Source organism: Mirounga leonina, unplaced genomic scaffold (assembly GCF_011800145.1).
Source record: "Mirounga leonina isolate KUSES-001 unplaced genomic scaffold, KU_Mleo_1.0 Mir_178, whole genome shotgun sequence".
NCBI lineage: Eukaryota > Metazoa > Chordata > Mammalia > Carnivora > Phocidae > Mirounga > Mirounga leonina.
The window spans coordinates 17,575,445-17,591,038 of NW_023270464.1; the positions used below are offsets into that span (position 1 = coordinate 17,575,445).

The window sequence follows — 15,594 nt, forward strand, 5'->3', positions numbered from 1 at the left end:
TTATTTATTTATTTATTTATTTATTTATTTATTTATTTATTTATTTAAAAGCAGACTCCACACCCAGTGTGGAGCCCAATGCAGAGCTCAAACTCACGACCCAGAGATCAAGACCTGAGCTGAGACAGAGAGTTGGATGCTTGACTGACTGAGCCACCTAGGCGTTCCTGTGCATACTGTTTTTAAATAGGCTGAGTTCAAAGTCACCATCTGTTGCAGACAGAAGTGTAGCTCATGTGTCCCTTTGGGACTGAAAGCAGGGATGAGCCCTGTTGGCACCTGCATTGTTGGGTGTGAGGTCGTAAGCACCAGCTAAATGCCACCACTTAACCATGTGTCTCTATATCTTGATTTCACTTCGCTCCTTCTTGCATCTTTTCATCAGTCTTAATGATTGTCATGTCAGCTTATTATCTTAAATATTTTGGAAAATGTGCCACATTGTAGAATGGGCTTCTCTTCCGTCCTCTACCCCTACTTCCAGATATGATTGGGGTAGATCGTCTTGTTAGCAAATTGTGAGGTGCCCCACTATTTACTGGGCCCCAGTTATTCCTGCCGTCTGCCTCTTCTTCATTTAGGTGGAAAGCTCAGATATAGGACCTTGTCACATATCCTTCATGCTCATGAGCAGGGTAAGAGTAACATCCTCATTCGGGATAGGATGCCATGTTTCCTGGAGATTCTGGTGAGCTTGGTGGGATCCCGACTGATGACATCATTAGGTGCTGAAGCTGCTTCTCATATCCAGGTCCTTTTTTTCTCCAGGGCTGAAGAAAAAGTGCAGGATCCTGCTCACCCATCTCAGTGATCTATGGAGCTGCCACTACTTTCATCCTTAGCTCCTCCTTTCTATCCATTTGACTTCCACTGGTGAGCAGCAAGAGGCTTCTATCTTCCCTGAGAAAGATCAGGAGAAAGCAAATCTGTGCCTCAGTGACCTGCCTAGTTGCCAGCACTCCTGGGAAGCTGTAGCATTTGCTTGAGGACTGGGCCGGTGACTGGTGTTACAGTGAGAAGAACTGCAAACAGACTAAGGAGGCTGTGAATAGAAGTGGGACGCTGGGGTCTTACCAGCCGCACCTTGGAAGAAGGTGAAGTGGGAAAAGGATGAGGGCAGGGGGGTGGACTTGGAAATAAGCTGCCACTGCAGGTCTTGGAGCATTTTGAGTGGGCACCTGCCTGTCCTTTCCTAGCATGGCAGAGACCGTTACCTACAGAGCAAGGGTCTCATGCAGGTAACCTCACGTGGGGTGGCATTTCGACCTAGAGGGGAGGCTGGACAGGTGGCAGCAGGGCTTATTCCCTTGGTGGCTTTTGTAAATTGGTGGGATTGGCAGCAGTGTGGCAGTCGGCTGCCTGAACCTTCCCCTGTCCCTCGCTGGTGCTGAGGAGGGGGGAACCATCCCAGAGGGGATCATCAAGAAAGTCAACATCCAACTATCAAAATCCTTCTCATTCCTCAAGGCTCAGCTCATCTATCATCTCCTCTGTAAAGTCGGCTCTGAATCTCCCAATGACTTGGGCTGGTGTTTCCCTTTTATTTCATTCTGCCATTGGTTGTGCATAATTGTTCCTTCCATCAGACCTGAGCTTCCAGCAGCAGGGACTCTGTCTCCCACAGTGCCCAGAGCAGTGCTAGTTCACTGCTGGCTCTCAGTGTGTCTGATATCGAATGAACACCTAGAAGCAGACATGCTTAAGCACCTCTCCTTGCCCTGTTCCTGTTGGTGAGCTCACTGGTGGGGGCTGTTTGCTATGTATGTGGACTACCCCCACGGCCCCTGAGCTGAAGGGTCACCAAGATTGAGGGTATGGGGAAGAAGGGAACCGAGTGTGCCAGCCCTCACTCCCCTTGTGGTTCTTGTGTCTGTAGAGGAAAGGAGAGTTTTCTTCACAGGCACACGGACTCAGTCCCTAGGGCATGTTTCAAAGTTCCACTGCCGTGCTGGAGTAAAAGGCGTCACAGGGAGGACGGACAAGCGGGAGAGGAAGGAGCTGACTTGGGTGGGCTGGAGCCAGGGGAACAGTCGCCTATGATAAGAATTCAAATGCCGCCTCCTCTGCAAGCCACCCCTCCTGGGGTCCTTCTCCCTGGTGTGCCCTCCTGTAAACAGAATTTCTCACTCTTTTCTCTCTGTTGTCCCCGGGCAATCTGCTCCTTCCCATTACACCTGTCCTTACAGCGCTGCGCCTTGTGTCTGCCCTCCCTCTGCCACTCCCACCACCGGACTGCGAGCCCTTCGGAAGCGAGGACAGGCTGTTCATGTGCCATGGCACCCAGACAGAACTCCCCAGTGTTTGTTTGTTTGTTTGTTTCAAAAGATTTTATTTATTTATTTGAGAGAGAGCGCACGAGAGAGAAGGAGAAGCAGGCTCCCCCCTGAGCAGGGAGCTTGATGTGGGGCTTGATCCCAGGACTCTGAGATCATGACCTGAGCTGAAGGCAGATACTTAACGACTGAGCCACCTAGGTGTCCCCCCACCCCACAGTGTTTCTTAAGTGGGTGAAGAGATGAATGAGTAAAGGGGGGCATGCATGCATGCATGAATGAGCTCAAACTGCTGCGTAGATTAGGCAGGGAGAGATTCCTAGAAGGAATTCTCCCTCTGAGTTAGATCCCAGCTCTGCCATATTAACCATCTGATAGGCTGTGGGTCTTGGCTTCCTTATCCATAAAATGGGGATAATACTATTGACCCCAGAGGGCAAAGTGCCCAATGTAGCGGCAAGCACATGATAGACAACTCAACAAATGGCAGGTCCTAAAAGTACTTGAGTCAAGGTCTTGTTGCAGGGACACCAAGCCACTCAGGCAAAGGCCTCTTCTGGTGTGTAGTGGGGAGGGAATTTAGGGGTGCCAAATGGCACTCAAAACCCCTAGTTATCTGCTGCTCTACTATGATCCTAGCTGTGACTCTCAGGCAGAGGAAGGCAGAGGAATGTATCTCTTTTGTTCAGGAATGAAAACCAAGGCTGGGGAGCCCATCTGCTGAGTAGCTGGAGAGAAGTGGTTTCAGGAAACTGGAAAGCATTCATTCTCTCAACAGATATTCATTCATTATTAGGCACCTACTGCATGCCAAGTCTTACCACTCACTTCTGCAACAGCTACAGAGCCAGGTTGAACCAGAACTCATCACAGACTAGTCTTCGCCCCCTTGGCCTGAGCTGCTCGGAGAAGGCAGCGAGTTACCACGCATGGCTAGCCTTCTGGGGGCGAAGGACTCAAGGCGCCTGGTCAGGCTTAGTCACAGGAGCATCCAAGCAGGCAAATTCTCAGTTTGCTGATGGGGAAACAGAGATGGGAGGTGAAGTGGCTGGACCCAGGTTGCTCAGATAGGATGCGGTGGAGGAAAGTTTGGGGCATGGGTCACCTGGGATCCCTCGGTTTCCTCAGTGCCCTAAAGGAGGCCTGGAGGTCCCTTCTCTGCTGTAACCCAGCCTCGAGCGAATATGTAGGTTTGAGGCAGGCTGTTGGAGCAAGAGGCTTGACTAGGACAACTGGTGACATCTGGCAGAGTTCACAGGAAAGTGCCATGACCTTTCGCACGCTCTATCTGTTCTGTTCCCACTCTTTTCTCATTCACTCTGTCCTCTGCTCACTTTCACTTCTTTCCAGGCTGGCCTCTGCCAGAGGGTGCTTCCACGTTTTCCTAGCAGCCTGTGGCTTGGCTGTTCCCCATCTCATCCCCAGACACTGGGCCAAGTGGCCCGGAGTGTGCAGAGGGACATATTCAGTCTCAGCTTCCTCTCCAAGTTCAAAAGGTAGCAGCTGCAGCCCCAGGCCCCGAGGCCGTGCAGCCAGAGCCTGTCACTGTCCCTGCATGAATGAGCGTTTCCACTCAGTGGGCCTGATGGCGGCAGCTGGGGGCGAAGAGGGGCCGGTGGCTGGGACTGGTGTGGGCATGGCCCCTGTGGGAAGCGGCCGCATTGCTCAGCGATGAGGCTAATGCAGCCCCCAGTGCACTGACCTATGCCGATCAAGGTGAAGTTGAAGGGCTTCCTGTACCACTTTGGAACATGTGGGCTTAAGTTCAAATCCTAGCTCGACCTCTTCCTAGCTTTTTGACCTTGGGCAAGTTAATAAACCCTTTGAGACTTAGTTTCCTCATCGGTGAAGTGGGGATGATCATAATGTTCACCCGCAGGGGACCTCGGTGAGGATGAAATGAATTCGTCCATGTAAAGCACTCAGTGAGTGTTCAGTGAATGTGCCTGCCTTTTTGGGTCCTCTGCTGCTCCCTCTGTCCCTGGCCCATCTCCCTCCCTCCACTTGCACCTCACAGATACTCTTCGAGGCAATCATTTCTCATGACCAGCCCGGGCTGATTGCTCTAAGATGCTTCTTGATGCTTCCACAATTGAATTTGCAATCTGTACTCACGTGAGTTGCACAGGACATCTGCTCTGGGTCCAAGGATGTGTCCATGGAAAACAAAAGTGGGGAAAGCCAGCCACTTCCTCAGGCCTGGCTACCAGGAACACAGCATTGAGATGAGGCTCTGGTGTCTTGCCCTTTGGTTCAGATGCTCAAACCGCCTGCTTGTCTGGAGGGTCTGGGAGCAGGGGATGATGTGTGAAATAGTTATGAACTCAGAGGGGTCCTGGCCAGTCAGAATGTACTCTGGTCATGGTGTTGGAGCATGGCCTTCTCGGGGGAGGTGGGGGGCTCAGCGCAGTAGCTCTTAACCAACTGGCAAGGAAGTATTTTTAACAACTGACATTGGTGCGCGAGTGTGTGCTGGGTCTGTAGCAGATCTGCCAATGGGAAGGGCCAATGGGAGCAGCAGCTTGTGAGGAGTCGGCCTCCTGTATGTGGGTTCACCCTATGACCACGTAGTAGAGTTTTGGGGGACTGGTGCTAAGTGTTGGCTTGGGCATCAAACCAACCGCTCATGAACTTTGGCATCTTGAGCAAATTTTGAGCCTCTGAGAACCTAGGTATTCTGATCTATAAAAATGGGGGCAGTGAAGCTCACAGGGCTGTTGTAAGGATAAATGTTCCAGGAAGCACGGGGCCCAGAATGCAGGGCTTAGCAGAGCACAAGGGAGCAACCCCTGCCCCTCTTCAGGAGGTGTTCTTTCCATGAGATAGGAGTCCTCCCCACTCTGGGGGTCAATGGGGTGCATGTCTCCCTTAAAGCACCCATGCCTGTACTTTCATTCAGGCATCAGGAGTTTATTAAGTGCCTACTGTGTGCCAGGCACCATTCCAGGGGCTGGGGGTGCTTCAGCGAACCTGCCAGGTGGGGCCCGATCCTCCAGGAGCTTACGTTTTGGAAGGGGAGGCAGGCAATGCCAGGCCTTTTCTCCTGTTGCAAGCACACAGAAAAAGCCCAAATCCTGGAGGTGACTGACCCATCAGCAGCATCAGCAGAACCAATCGGACGAAACAGAGCCAAGCTTGAAATCAAAGAAGGAAAACCCCAGAAGCCGGAAACAAAGGAACGACCTCCAACCAGAGGCCCGAGGGAAGCTGCCTGGAAGGAAGAGGTGCAGGGAGTGTGGCCTGGGCATCGGGGTCTTTCACGTGTTGCTGCTCCTGCGTGTGGGCTTCTGGATCATCTGGTGCCTGTCCCAGAGCTCCTGCGGGGAGACAGGTTGCTGCTGAGCGCCAGTAGCCACAGTTGTTACTACAGTGAGTTACATTCTTGCCAAGCCCTTGTTGGAAGGAAAAAGCACAAGGCTGGCTCTCCTTGAGCAAAACGGGGCTGAGAACTACAAAATAAATGAGATAAGTCAGATAGTTTATATAGGCCAGCTAGCAGGATCATGTGAAAGGTAATAGAGAGTAATTAGCTCAGGGAGACCACGGATGGACTCCCCAGGAGGTGACATGCAATATGAAACTTGAACGATGAGCAGGAGGCAGCTTGCAAGGAGCAGGAGAAGCAGCTTTCCAGGCAGAGGGAACAGCACGTGCAAAGGCCCCGAGACTAGAATGAGGCTAGAAAGTTTGAGGAAAAGCAAAAGGGCCGGTGTGGCTGGAATGTAGTGAACCAGAGGGGAGGAGCTTTCAAGCAAACGTAAGCATTTTCTTCCAAGAGCAAAGGAAAGCCACTAATGTGTTTAGGCAGGGCAATGGCATGGGGACAGTCCTGCAAACTCACAGCTGTATGCGCTTGATTTGCTTTATGGCCCTGAACCTCCTTCCCACCCAGCGTCTCTCTCTCTCCCCCATTCTTTATCTGCATTTTCACGGTAACTCTGTGAAGGAGGTGGGTAGGTGTCCTATCCGTGTTACAGATGAGATGGCACCAATGTTGACTGGTTTCTAGATCATCTGGTGCCTGTCCTAGAGCTCTTGCGGGGAGACAGTTTGCTGCTGAGCACCAGTAGCCACGGTTGTTACTACAGTGAGTTACATTCTTGCCAAGCCCTGGTTGGAAGGAAAACACACGATGCTGGCTCTCCTTGAGCAAAACAGCTCCCCGCAGAGTGGTCCTCATTGCAAAGCCCAACTTCCATGAAGAGCTAATTATTCTGCTTGCTAGCTGTGCCTTCATGGACTCGGACGAGCAGCTCTACTGGGACAACCTCATTTTAAGAAATGAAGGTGCTTTGCACCAAATCGAAGGGGTGTTTTGCGGAGCCAACTCCGAAGTGACTCACCTCAGTGTTTGGCACTGGGATCTTCACCGCTGGGGTCCATGCAGGCCTCTGGGCAGCGGTCCCACTGCTTGGCCTTGGGCTCTCATTTTCTATTAATTCCCCAAGGACTGGCTGCTCGCAGCTGTTGCTGGGTCAGTTTTGGAGAAGCCTCTTTAATATTAGAATATGGGGTCATGGCTGGAGCATTTGGGTCCTTCCTGACACAGCCCTTGGAACCCCCGGGTGACCCATTTCACACCCCAGGTTCTAGGGAGGGGAGGGATGTTGTGAGGAAGACTAAGAAGGGCCACAAGGGACGTTTAGTGATCTCGCTGGGTGGTTTCGTGGGGCTGTGGCTACCCACAACCGGGGTGATTCTGGAAACTGGATGATCCCGGGCTGGATGGCTTGATGCACAGTATGTGGAAACTGGCTCCACCACCTGGATCACTAAGGATGGATATGAATCTCCATGAAGCCCAAGGGCAACAAAAACATTGCTTCCATATAGTAATCATGGAAACCCCTCCAGCCGCCCTCTGTTGTGGATAACCTGCCACTGGAACAGAGCACCCTGGTGTTTTTGCTTTTTGGAGAGATGGCACAGAGTTCTCCCCACCCTCTCCCTTCCTGCCATCCCACCACATTACCCCAGTCAAGGCTTAGGTTCCCAAGAAGAGCTGCCACCTAGGTCCCTAGGCTCACCAGGCTCCTGGTGGATGCCGAAGGGAAGAGCCCTGGGGAGGGGAAGCAGAAGGATGGGAATGAAGACAGGAAGGAATGATGACATCCAGCAGTGCTGCTGAGAGACAGGCGGGCTAGGGCAGGCTGTCAGTGTCATTGGGGATGCTATTAAGGGCATTCATGAGGCAGCACACACGTCTGGAGTCCCATCTGACCGGCATCAACAAATGCCCCTGTTCCATTCATTCTGGAAGGGGAGCTTTAATTAGGCATGAAGAGATTTATCAAACAACAGCCCCTTGGAGCTGTTGGTCTCTTTGCCATCTGGACGGATGGCTTTGTACCCCGTGACAACAGCAAGGGGAATGATTTATGAGGTCCCACAGCTCCACCCCCTGGGCCTGGTAAAACCTGAATGGTTTTTGTCCTCCCCCCAAAGGAGGGAAACTTTGCCTTTGTTGATGGGCACACACAAGCTGGGGTTCATGTTGAGGTCTGTCTGACTCTGTGAAGGTGATCCCAGACCCATGGCAGCCAAGACTTGGGGTCAGTTTCCAATTTACAGTGACCCAGCCACAGGGGTTAATAGAAGATACCATGGAGTGGGGATAAGACCGGCGTGTGAATTTTGCTAGTGAACTATGGGGCTTCACACAGGTTTTTTTTGCTTCAATTTTATGACCCATCCAATAGGAATAATGATTTCTGCGTCTGCCCAACTCATGTGATTTTTTTGGAGGTTCTTATGACATTACAGATGCAAAATGACCTCATTAATTATATAGCCCTCCACAGGCATTAAGGATTTAATCCAACAAACATTTATTAAGCAACTGCTGTGTGCTTTGCACCACTCCTGGTGCTGTGATGGACACAGATGAATAAAACACAGTCCCTGCCCTTGGCGAGCTTACAGTCTAAGAACGGTCATAGGACAAGTGCACAATAACTATAATACAAGGCAGAATATGGTAAGTGCCATGAGAAAGGTACAAATAAAGTGCTACGGTGGTTCAGCGGAGGGAGAAATCCCAGTGGTTGGTAGATCAGGGAGGGCTTCATGGAAGATGTGGTTTCTGCATGGGCCTTGAAGGGAACAGAAGAGAGGGTCCAAGGAGATGAGAACAGCAAGACCAAAGGCACAGAGACAGGAAAACCAGGCACCTCTTCCAAAAATGATGATTCTCTAGGGACCAGTGCAGGGTGTAAAGAAGGAAGGGGCCTTACTGGGTAATCTGTAATGTCAGGGTGGAGATTTGTACCTTATTTTGTGGGCCAGGAACTTTTAAAGTTTTCTAAATGGCTAGAGATAAAAATCACTATGAATGTGCAGGACAGACGGGGATGTGCAAGCATGCCCAGAGGGGAAACGGGGAGGGGTAGGGAAGAGAACGCTGCTAAAATTGTGCAAACAAGGGAAGCAAGGGCAGCACTGGTGGGGAAGGGTGACAAGGGAACCCATAGAGAAGAGTCGAAGATGACTTTAGGGTCTCAGACTTGGGTGGTTGAGAGGCTCACGGGGATTCTATCAAGAAGACGGGGGATCGTGGAGGAAGGGGAAGCAGAGATGATAAACTTGGCTTCGGATGTATGGAGTCTAGAGCAGGTGGGGTGGGGACAAAATGGAAGGCACTAATGTAGGGAGTGTCCGTGCGGTGGGGCAAGGCGGAGGGAGGGAAATAATGGTCTGACCCACCTCGGGTCCTTTTTAGATCAAGGGAAGGGTGGAAATAAATAAATCATAAATACATAAATAAATAAATACATAAATAAGTGATGAAGAGACGTTGGAAGAGAGGAGAAACACTGTGAGTACGTGGCATCCTGGGCACGGAGGGGACGGGTGTCCAGCAGGGGTCGCTGTGGAGCCCAGAGATGTGGGGAGCTTGGTGACGACAAGGGGTCTTTTGATGTAGCAACATGGAGGGCGATGAATCGTAGGTCCCTGGAGCATGGAGGCTAGGTAGGTCATGGGGGACGGCAGCGCAAGCATCGGAGACCCCTTCCCGGGGCTGGTGGTGCAGGGAAGGGGAGGGAAGAGGCTGCAGGAGCCGGGATGAGGAGAAGAGTGTGTGCTGGTGGAAGTGAGGACAGACAGAGGTGGCAGAAGAGTGGCTGGGGTGTGTGGGAAAATGTCACTGCCCAGAGGACGGATGTCACGTCCTCAGAAATGGGAGGAAGGAGAGGCGTGGGGAGGAAAGGGATCAGGAGATCTGGAGGGGAGCTGGCGTTTCAGATGGCTCCTTCTCTTCAGCCAAGGAGGTGGCCGATGGAGGGGAGTGGTTATTTGGGGGCTTGAGGAGCTTGCAGGTCTGAGAGGCTCCAGGGTGGGTGATGGCAGGGTGATTGGGGACTGATTAACAGTCAACAGGAGGTGACTGGAAGGGTCTCCTGCTCCCAGGACGGCCGTGACCACTGCAGTTACAGGGCAGTGGACCAGGGTGGCAGGGACAAGGGGCAGGCTGGGACTCCTCGGGGCCACCCAGGCTAGCTGGCCTGTGCATTTAGCTGCCCTAAACAGGCAGAGGGGACAGGCTGCCTCCTGATTGTGCGCCCAGGTGGAGGAGCAGGACGGGGTGGGTCGAGTCCTTCTGCCCCTGTCATCAGGTGGTCAGTGCATTTGGGCAGCGCAGGACCTGTGAGTTGGGGAACGGAGGGGTGCGGATGGTCCTGGCTTCCCAGGGCAGGTTCTCAGGGCTCCTTCTACTTCAACAGCCACTGGTGTCTGCTTAAGGAACCAAGACCAATATGGGACAGAAGGAAAACTAGCTCTTCCATGGAGCTCTGGCCTTGAACTGCCCCACAGGGCGGGCTGCCGGCCGGTGCACGGAGCGTGGGCCAACCCCAGGACCTGCCATCCCAGCTCCCCTCAGGACTCACCACTGGAACGTTCTGGAGTCCAAAGCCCTGGTTAATCCAAGGAGGCCCAGGCAGTTCTACCTGCTCCCCAGGGCACTGCCAGCTTCAGACATTAACTGTCTTCCAGGGCCTGTGAGATCCTCAAGATGAAAGGCTCTGGAGAAGTGTAAAATATGATACTAATTATTTCCACTTCTTGCGAGGGAGTCCAAACCATGCAGTTCCCACAGAGGCTGTTAGGGCTGTTGCTTTTTTAAATATTCATTTTATAATGCAAATCCCAAATCTCAGACTTGAAGCATGAACAGGAAGGACAACAAGGGAAGAAACACAAGAGATGCAGGGGAGCAGTCGCAGCTGGGGTTTGGAGCTGGAGCACCCACGTGCGGGGTGAATGGTTCTGAGCATCCTCCCACTGCCTCCGTTTGCTGCCCGCCAGCCATTAATTTAGAGCAAACGTCCTGGTCTGAATTGCCGCTGATTAATTATGTCCGGTCTCGTGTGCTTGGGAGCAGATCTCGGTTCCTTTTCTTAACTCCCTTCACCTTCAAGATAATGGTTTTTTACTTATCTTTCAAATATGTTTTAAAACAGTGTTATTTATCAGGCAAGGGAATACATCCAACAAATCAAGCCGCCTAATGCTTGTCTATATGTGACCTCTGATTCCAGCCCCTAAGTGATTGGCATGGAGCCCAGATTTCCCCAGGGAGATTATGCCCAGTATTTGGATACTGCATTTGGCTTTGGGTTAAAAAAAGAAAAAGTCTTCACTATTAATCTTCATAGGGGGCAAAAAGGATTTTGTGAAATTCTAAAATCATTGCCTTTGTGTGGAGGATGAGTAGGTGGGGGTGGGGGTGGACACTGGAGCCTCTCCCTGCAGACTGGAGAAGCTCCATGTTGGAGCTCAGTGCCAGCTAGTGTGACCATCAGGATAGGAAGATGATGAGAAATGGCTGCAGAGGCCCCTCGAGTGCACAACGCAGAAAGGAAACAGAGGGGTCACAGAGAAATGAAGCGAGGTGCTTAACACCCTTTCAGGTCTCACACTCTGGGGCTCTGTGAGGCACCCAGAAAGGCAATCATATGTATTTTAAAAAGGATGACATTTATCTTGACAGGGCCCTTTCAAGCTTTTGCTGTGGCTTCTCTGGTGGCAGAAGGGGACAGTATGGTCCCTCATGTGACATTCTAAGAAAGCAGGAAGGGGGTAACCAAGCGGGTAAAATCCCAGGGTTCCTTCCTCCTTGGTGGACTCTAGTCGCTTTAAAGAACATCCACCAAACCACCACGTTTTGGACACTCTTCTGCCTTATTGTGGGGTGGAGTGCTGCCCCTGAGCGGGAGATCTCAATTTTTCCAAAATGCCAGGGGAACACCCCAGCTCTTTAGGGTCATCTGCCTGCTCTGTCCAGGTTCTTGGTGGTTCTTGCAAAGCCAGAGTATAGACTGTTCATGGTTACTTCTCTAGCCTTCTCTTCATAGCTGTGGAAGCCTGTCTGGGACAGGTGGGTCCACCGTGGATCGTCCCTCGGACAGTTAAACTCTAAGTTTGTGGAACAAGGCCCACGCCTCTGAAGTGGCCTCTGCTTCTTGAGGTCCTTGTACTTCTTTGCCAGGCTGAACCCCTCAACCTCCTCTCCTCTGTCAACAGCACCATTTTAGACTTGGGTCAAGTTGTCCCCTCTGGGTCTTGGCTCACCCAGAATCCAGGTGTCTCAGAGGCTCAGGGTCGCTGCCAAGAGGTGGCTCTCCATTCATCCATGAGCCCAAAGATCTGTCCAACCCAGGAGGCAGTTTGTCATCCAAAGTCATGGGACTGGCTTCTTTTCATGTCGAGTCCTTCTGCCCCTAAAGATGGATTGAGTCTCAATCCAGTTTAGGTGGGTTCTCCACACCTTCTTCCTGTGGCTTATCTGCCTAATGCTAGATGAACACCACACAGTTATAAATACTCAGGTCAATATATATATGCAGGTATAGATATATATATTCTGGTCACTGTTTTACACTTTAACAAAGAAAACCACTAGCCTGCTTGTTCTACAGTTTGCGCCACCCCGACTCCCATCTGCCTGTGGTGTAGCTGGCAGGAAATGTGAGCCACTGAGTCCCACGGGGAGCCCACCTTACGTGGCCCCATCACACTGGCCAACAGTCAGTTTCAAAGCCCCCTGCTCATGCAGGCTCTTGAGGGCCTTGAACTCCAAGGGCATGGTGTGGGGGCTGGCCTGGGAGGTGTAGCCATACTTGAGGCTGTCGTAATAGTGGTACTTGACGGGGTTCTGGTTCTGATCTAGTGGAAAGGGCCAGAAGCCATAGAGGTAGATCTGGTTGCAGAAACGTGTGGCCAGTGTGTACATCAAGAGACCAGTGGTGGGTCTTTTGATGTGGACTTTGTTGGTCAGCCAGTATCTGGAAAAAAAAAAAAAAAAGAAATATGAGTTTGTGAATCATCCTTTCCAGGAAGAGGACAATGTTAACCTGTCCAGCAGCCTGCCTCCTGCCACTCCAGGAGCGGTGGAGACCAATCCAGCCACTGATTCCCAGTTCCCTTCTCAGGGGACTGACTACCAACCTTTATTAAGCAACAGAACTGTTCCCTACATCGTGAATTTTCACATATATGATTTTTATGGAAACATGACGAGCTTGGTAGTAGGTACAGATGCAGAAATGAGGCTCAGATACAAAAGTGGCTTGCCCGAGGTCACCTAGGTAGAAAGGGCAGGACCTTGACCTGGGCTCAGGCCTGTTGAAATCTAAAGTGGGGGCGGGCAAACTTTTTCTATAACAAGCCAGCTGGTAGATATTTTTGGCTTTGCAGCCATGCTCCTGGCCTCTGCTGTGGGAGCACGAGAGAGAGAGCGCCACAGATGACACACGTGGGTGTGGCAGCCTGCTGCTTGGGCTGCCGCATGCAGACCTCCTGTAAAGGGGTGGCTCTTGCATGGTGCCCCCATCTTCCCCTTGTGGAGGGTCCCATGGTGCTTCCCTTTGCATGTCACCATTCCTGACTCCAGCAGAGACTGACTTCCTTGTCCCTTGAGCATCATCCGATTTCCTTCCCATCCCTGCCTGCAGGACCCCCACCCCTCTGATGCGGGTTGCCCACCTCTGACCTTGGGTGGCTTCCCTGAGAGCTAAGGGGACACCAGACGGTGCTCTGCCCAGTGAAGCCGGGTTCTGCCATGATCTCTTCTCAAGGCCTGTCATGGCATTTGGCATATCCCCTTCTGAAATGAGAGTTCCCGCTTCCTACCTAGGAATCTGGCAGGGGTAATGAGAGGAGCTATGGAGAATTGGGAAGAGCATGGCATTGGGCTAACGGACCCCAGTGCTGGGCGAGGCACTGAGCTACCTCTGCACATAGAGGGTCTCAGTTTACCTTAACCAAGACAGCAGTGATGAAGACCCCGTCTCCATTCCACAGACTAGGAAACAGAGGTCTGGGGAGCTACCAACTTTTTAGACCTGAGTTTCAAGTGAAAGTTCTGTCAACAGCTACCTGCATGCTTTTGGGCAGGTCACTTCTCCCTGCTGGACCTAATTTTTCACTTCTATACGATGATGGGCCACAGACCAGGGCATCTCCAAGTTTCAACACAATCTAGATGTTTCTCCAGAAGCGGGAAAACGTCCATTCTCTTTGCCACCATTTTGGCTTTCCACAGTGGTTCTTCTGCTTGGATTTAGAACTCACTGGGATGTGTGGTTTAACCTCTTTATTTCTCATAAAAAGCTGAATCCCTTTAAATGCAATGCGTACACCTTGGTGGAAAGATGGAATTTCTTACCACCAACTCCTCACTACTGTGGTCCATACCAGACACTGGCCGTGCTTTTCTGTCCTCAAACTCTGTGCGCCTCATCGCACCTGCTCCACCTGCCATTGTGAGAAACATCTACTCCCCAAGCCCAGCTCGGCTCCTGATGACACCTCAGCACAGTGACAGGTGTGACTATATAGTCAAACGAACCAATTACGTTCACGCCAGAAGCAAAAGTATGCCAGGCAAAACTTTTACACATTGCTGAAAGTTGAAACTGTTTCATATTCTTCGCAGTGCTTTTAGGGAAAATTGGGTGGGCAGGGGGAATATTTTCTAGAAGATCAAGCATGCCCTTCCTTTTGCAAGTGGTTCTTTCTGCAGACCCAAAAAGGAAACCCCAAGACATTCCAGAAAGTTAACTTTAAATCCTTTTTTTTTTTTTGGAGGAGGAGGTGTTAGCCTTTGAAACAGACAAGGTTACAGATTCCTAGTAACCCATATAATTTTAGTAAATAATGTAATATTTGATATAATGAAACATATTTCAAGGACCCCCACCCCATCCTATGAACATGATTCTCGGGGGCACTGTGCCGACCTCCAGGAGAGCCTCTAGACAACCAGTCTTTTGTCGTAAGCCTGTCAGCTGAAGACCACTTTGCTTGCATCTCCTCCTATTTCATCCTGTCTGGGCCAAGAAACTTCCCTGTGGCTGAATTTTTCAACCCAGAATCAGATGGAGGGGACAAAGGCAGGGAGCTAGACAATGGCTCCATTAACCACAAACACAATTGGGAAGTAATAAGGAAAAGCCTAGGGGGTGCGTGGTGCTGAGGATGAGGCTCAAGAGATAAGGTGCCCTTCTTAGATCATGTGCACACTGTAGGTTCAATGGGGCTGAGCTGAGCTTGGGAGGGTGCTGAGGGGCAAAGGCAGGGAAGTGGAAGGAGGGAAGAATCCCAGGAGAGTAGCAGCTGATGTTTGGATCGCCCCACACATCCTTGCGAAGTGCTCATCCACCTTGGCTTACCAACTCCGATAATGGGGAGCTCACCCCCCTCCTAAGCTAGTCCATTGTATTTTTGGTTCTGACTCAATGCTTCTTGGCCTAGGCTGTACACTGAACCACCTGGAGCTTTAGAGGACCGATCCTGAGTGCAACCTCTGGGTGCAGGCTGGACACTGGGATTTTTTTTTTTTTTTTTTTAGATTTTATTTATTTATTTGAGACAGAGAGAATGAGAGAGACAGAGAGCACATGAGAGGGGGGAGGATCAGAGGGAGAAGCAGGCTCCCTGCCGAGCAGGGAGCCCGATGTGGGACTCGATCCCGGGACTCCAGGATCATGACCTGAGCCGAAGGCAGTCGCTTAACCAACTGAGCCACCCAGGCGCCCGGACACTGGGATTTTTAAAACCTCCCCCAGTCATTCAAATGTGTAGCCAAGGCTAAGAAGTCCTGCTCTCACTGGTGGGTGGTTCTGCTAAGAATGAGGTATATTTAGAGAAAATAAGGGAAAAGAGTAAGCCTCAGGAATAGTTGTCAAGTTTTAAAGATTATTGTGCCCGGGGAACTTGTCTAGCCCAGTGGCCTGGCAGGGGATGTAACTGAGTGAGCTGAGAGCTGGGATGTGTGTAGGGAAAACCAATGCCTGGCCTCAGGGTTGCCAAGGCAACAGGG

General features: G+C 51.2%; 1 protein-coding gene across 1 annotated transcript in view; it reads right to left on the reverse strand.

The window, feature by feature from the left end:
* Positions 1-9,232: 9,232 nt before the first annotated feature.
* ST8SIA2 (ST8 alpha-N-acetyl-neuraminide alpha-2,8-sialyltransferase 2) overlaps positions 9,233-15,594 on the reverse strand; it is a 65,673-nt gene continuing 59,311 nt past the window's right edge. Inside the window, exon 6 of the mRNA XM_035024064.1 lies at positions 9,233-12,556. Within this exon, the coding sequence (XP_034879955.1) occupies positions 12,271-12,556 (286 nt within the window). The 3' untranslated portion in view covers positions 9,233-12,270. The remainder of the gene's footprint in view (positions 12,557-15,594) is intronic.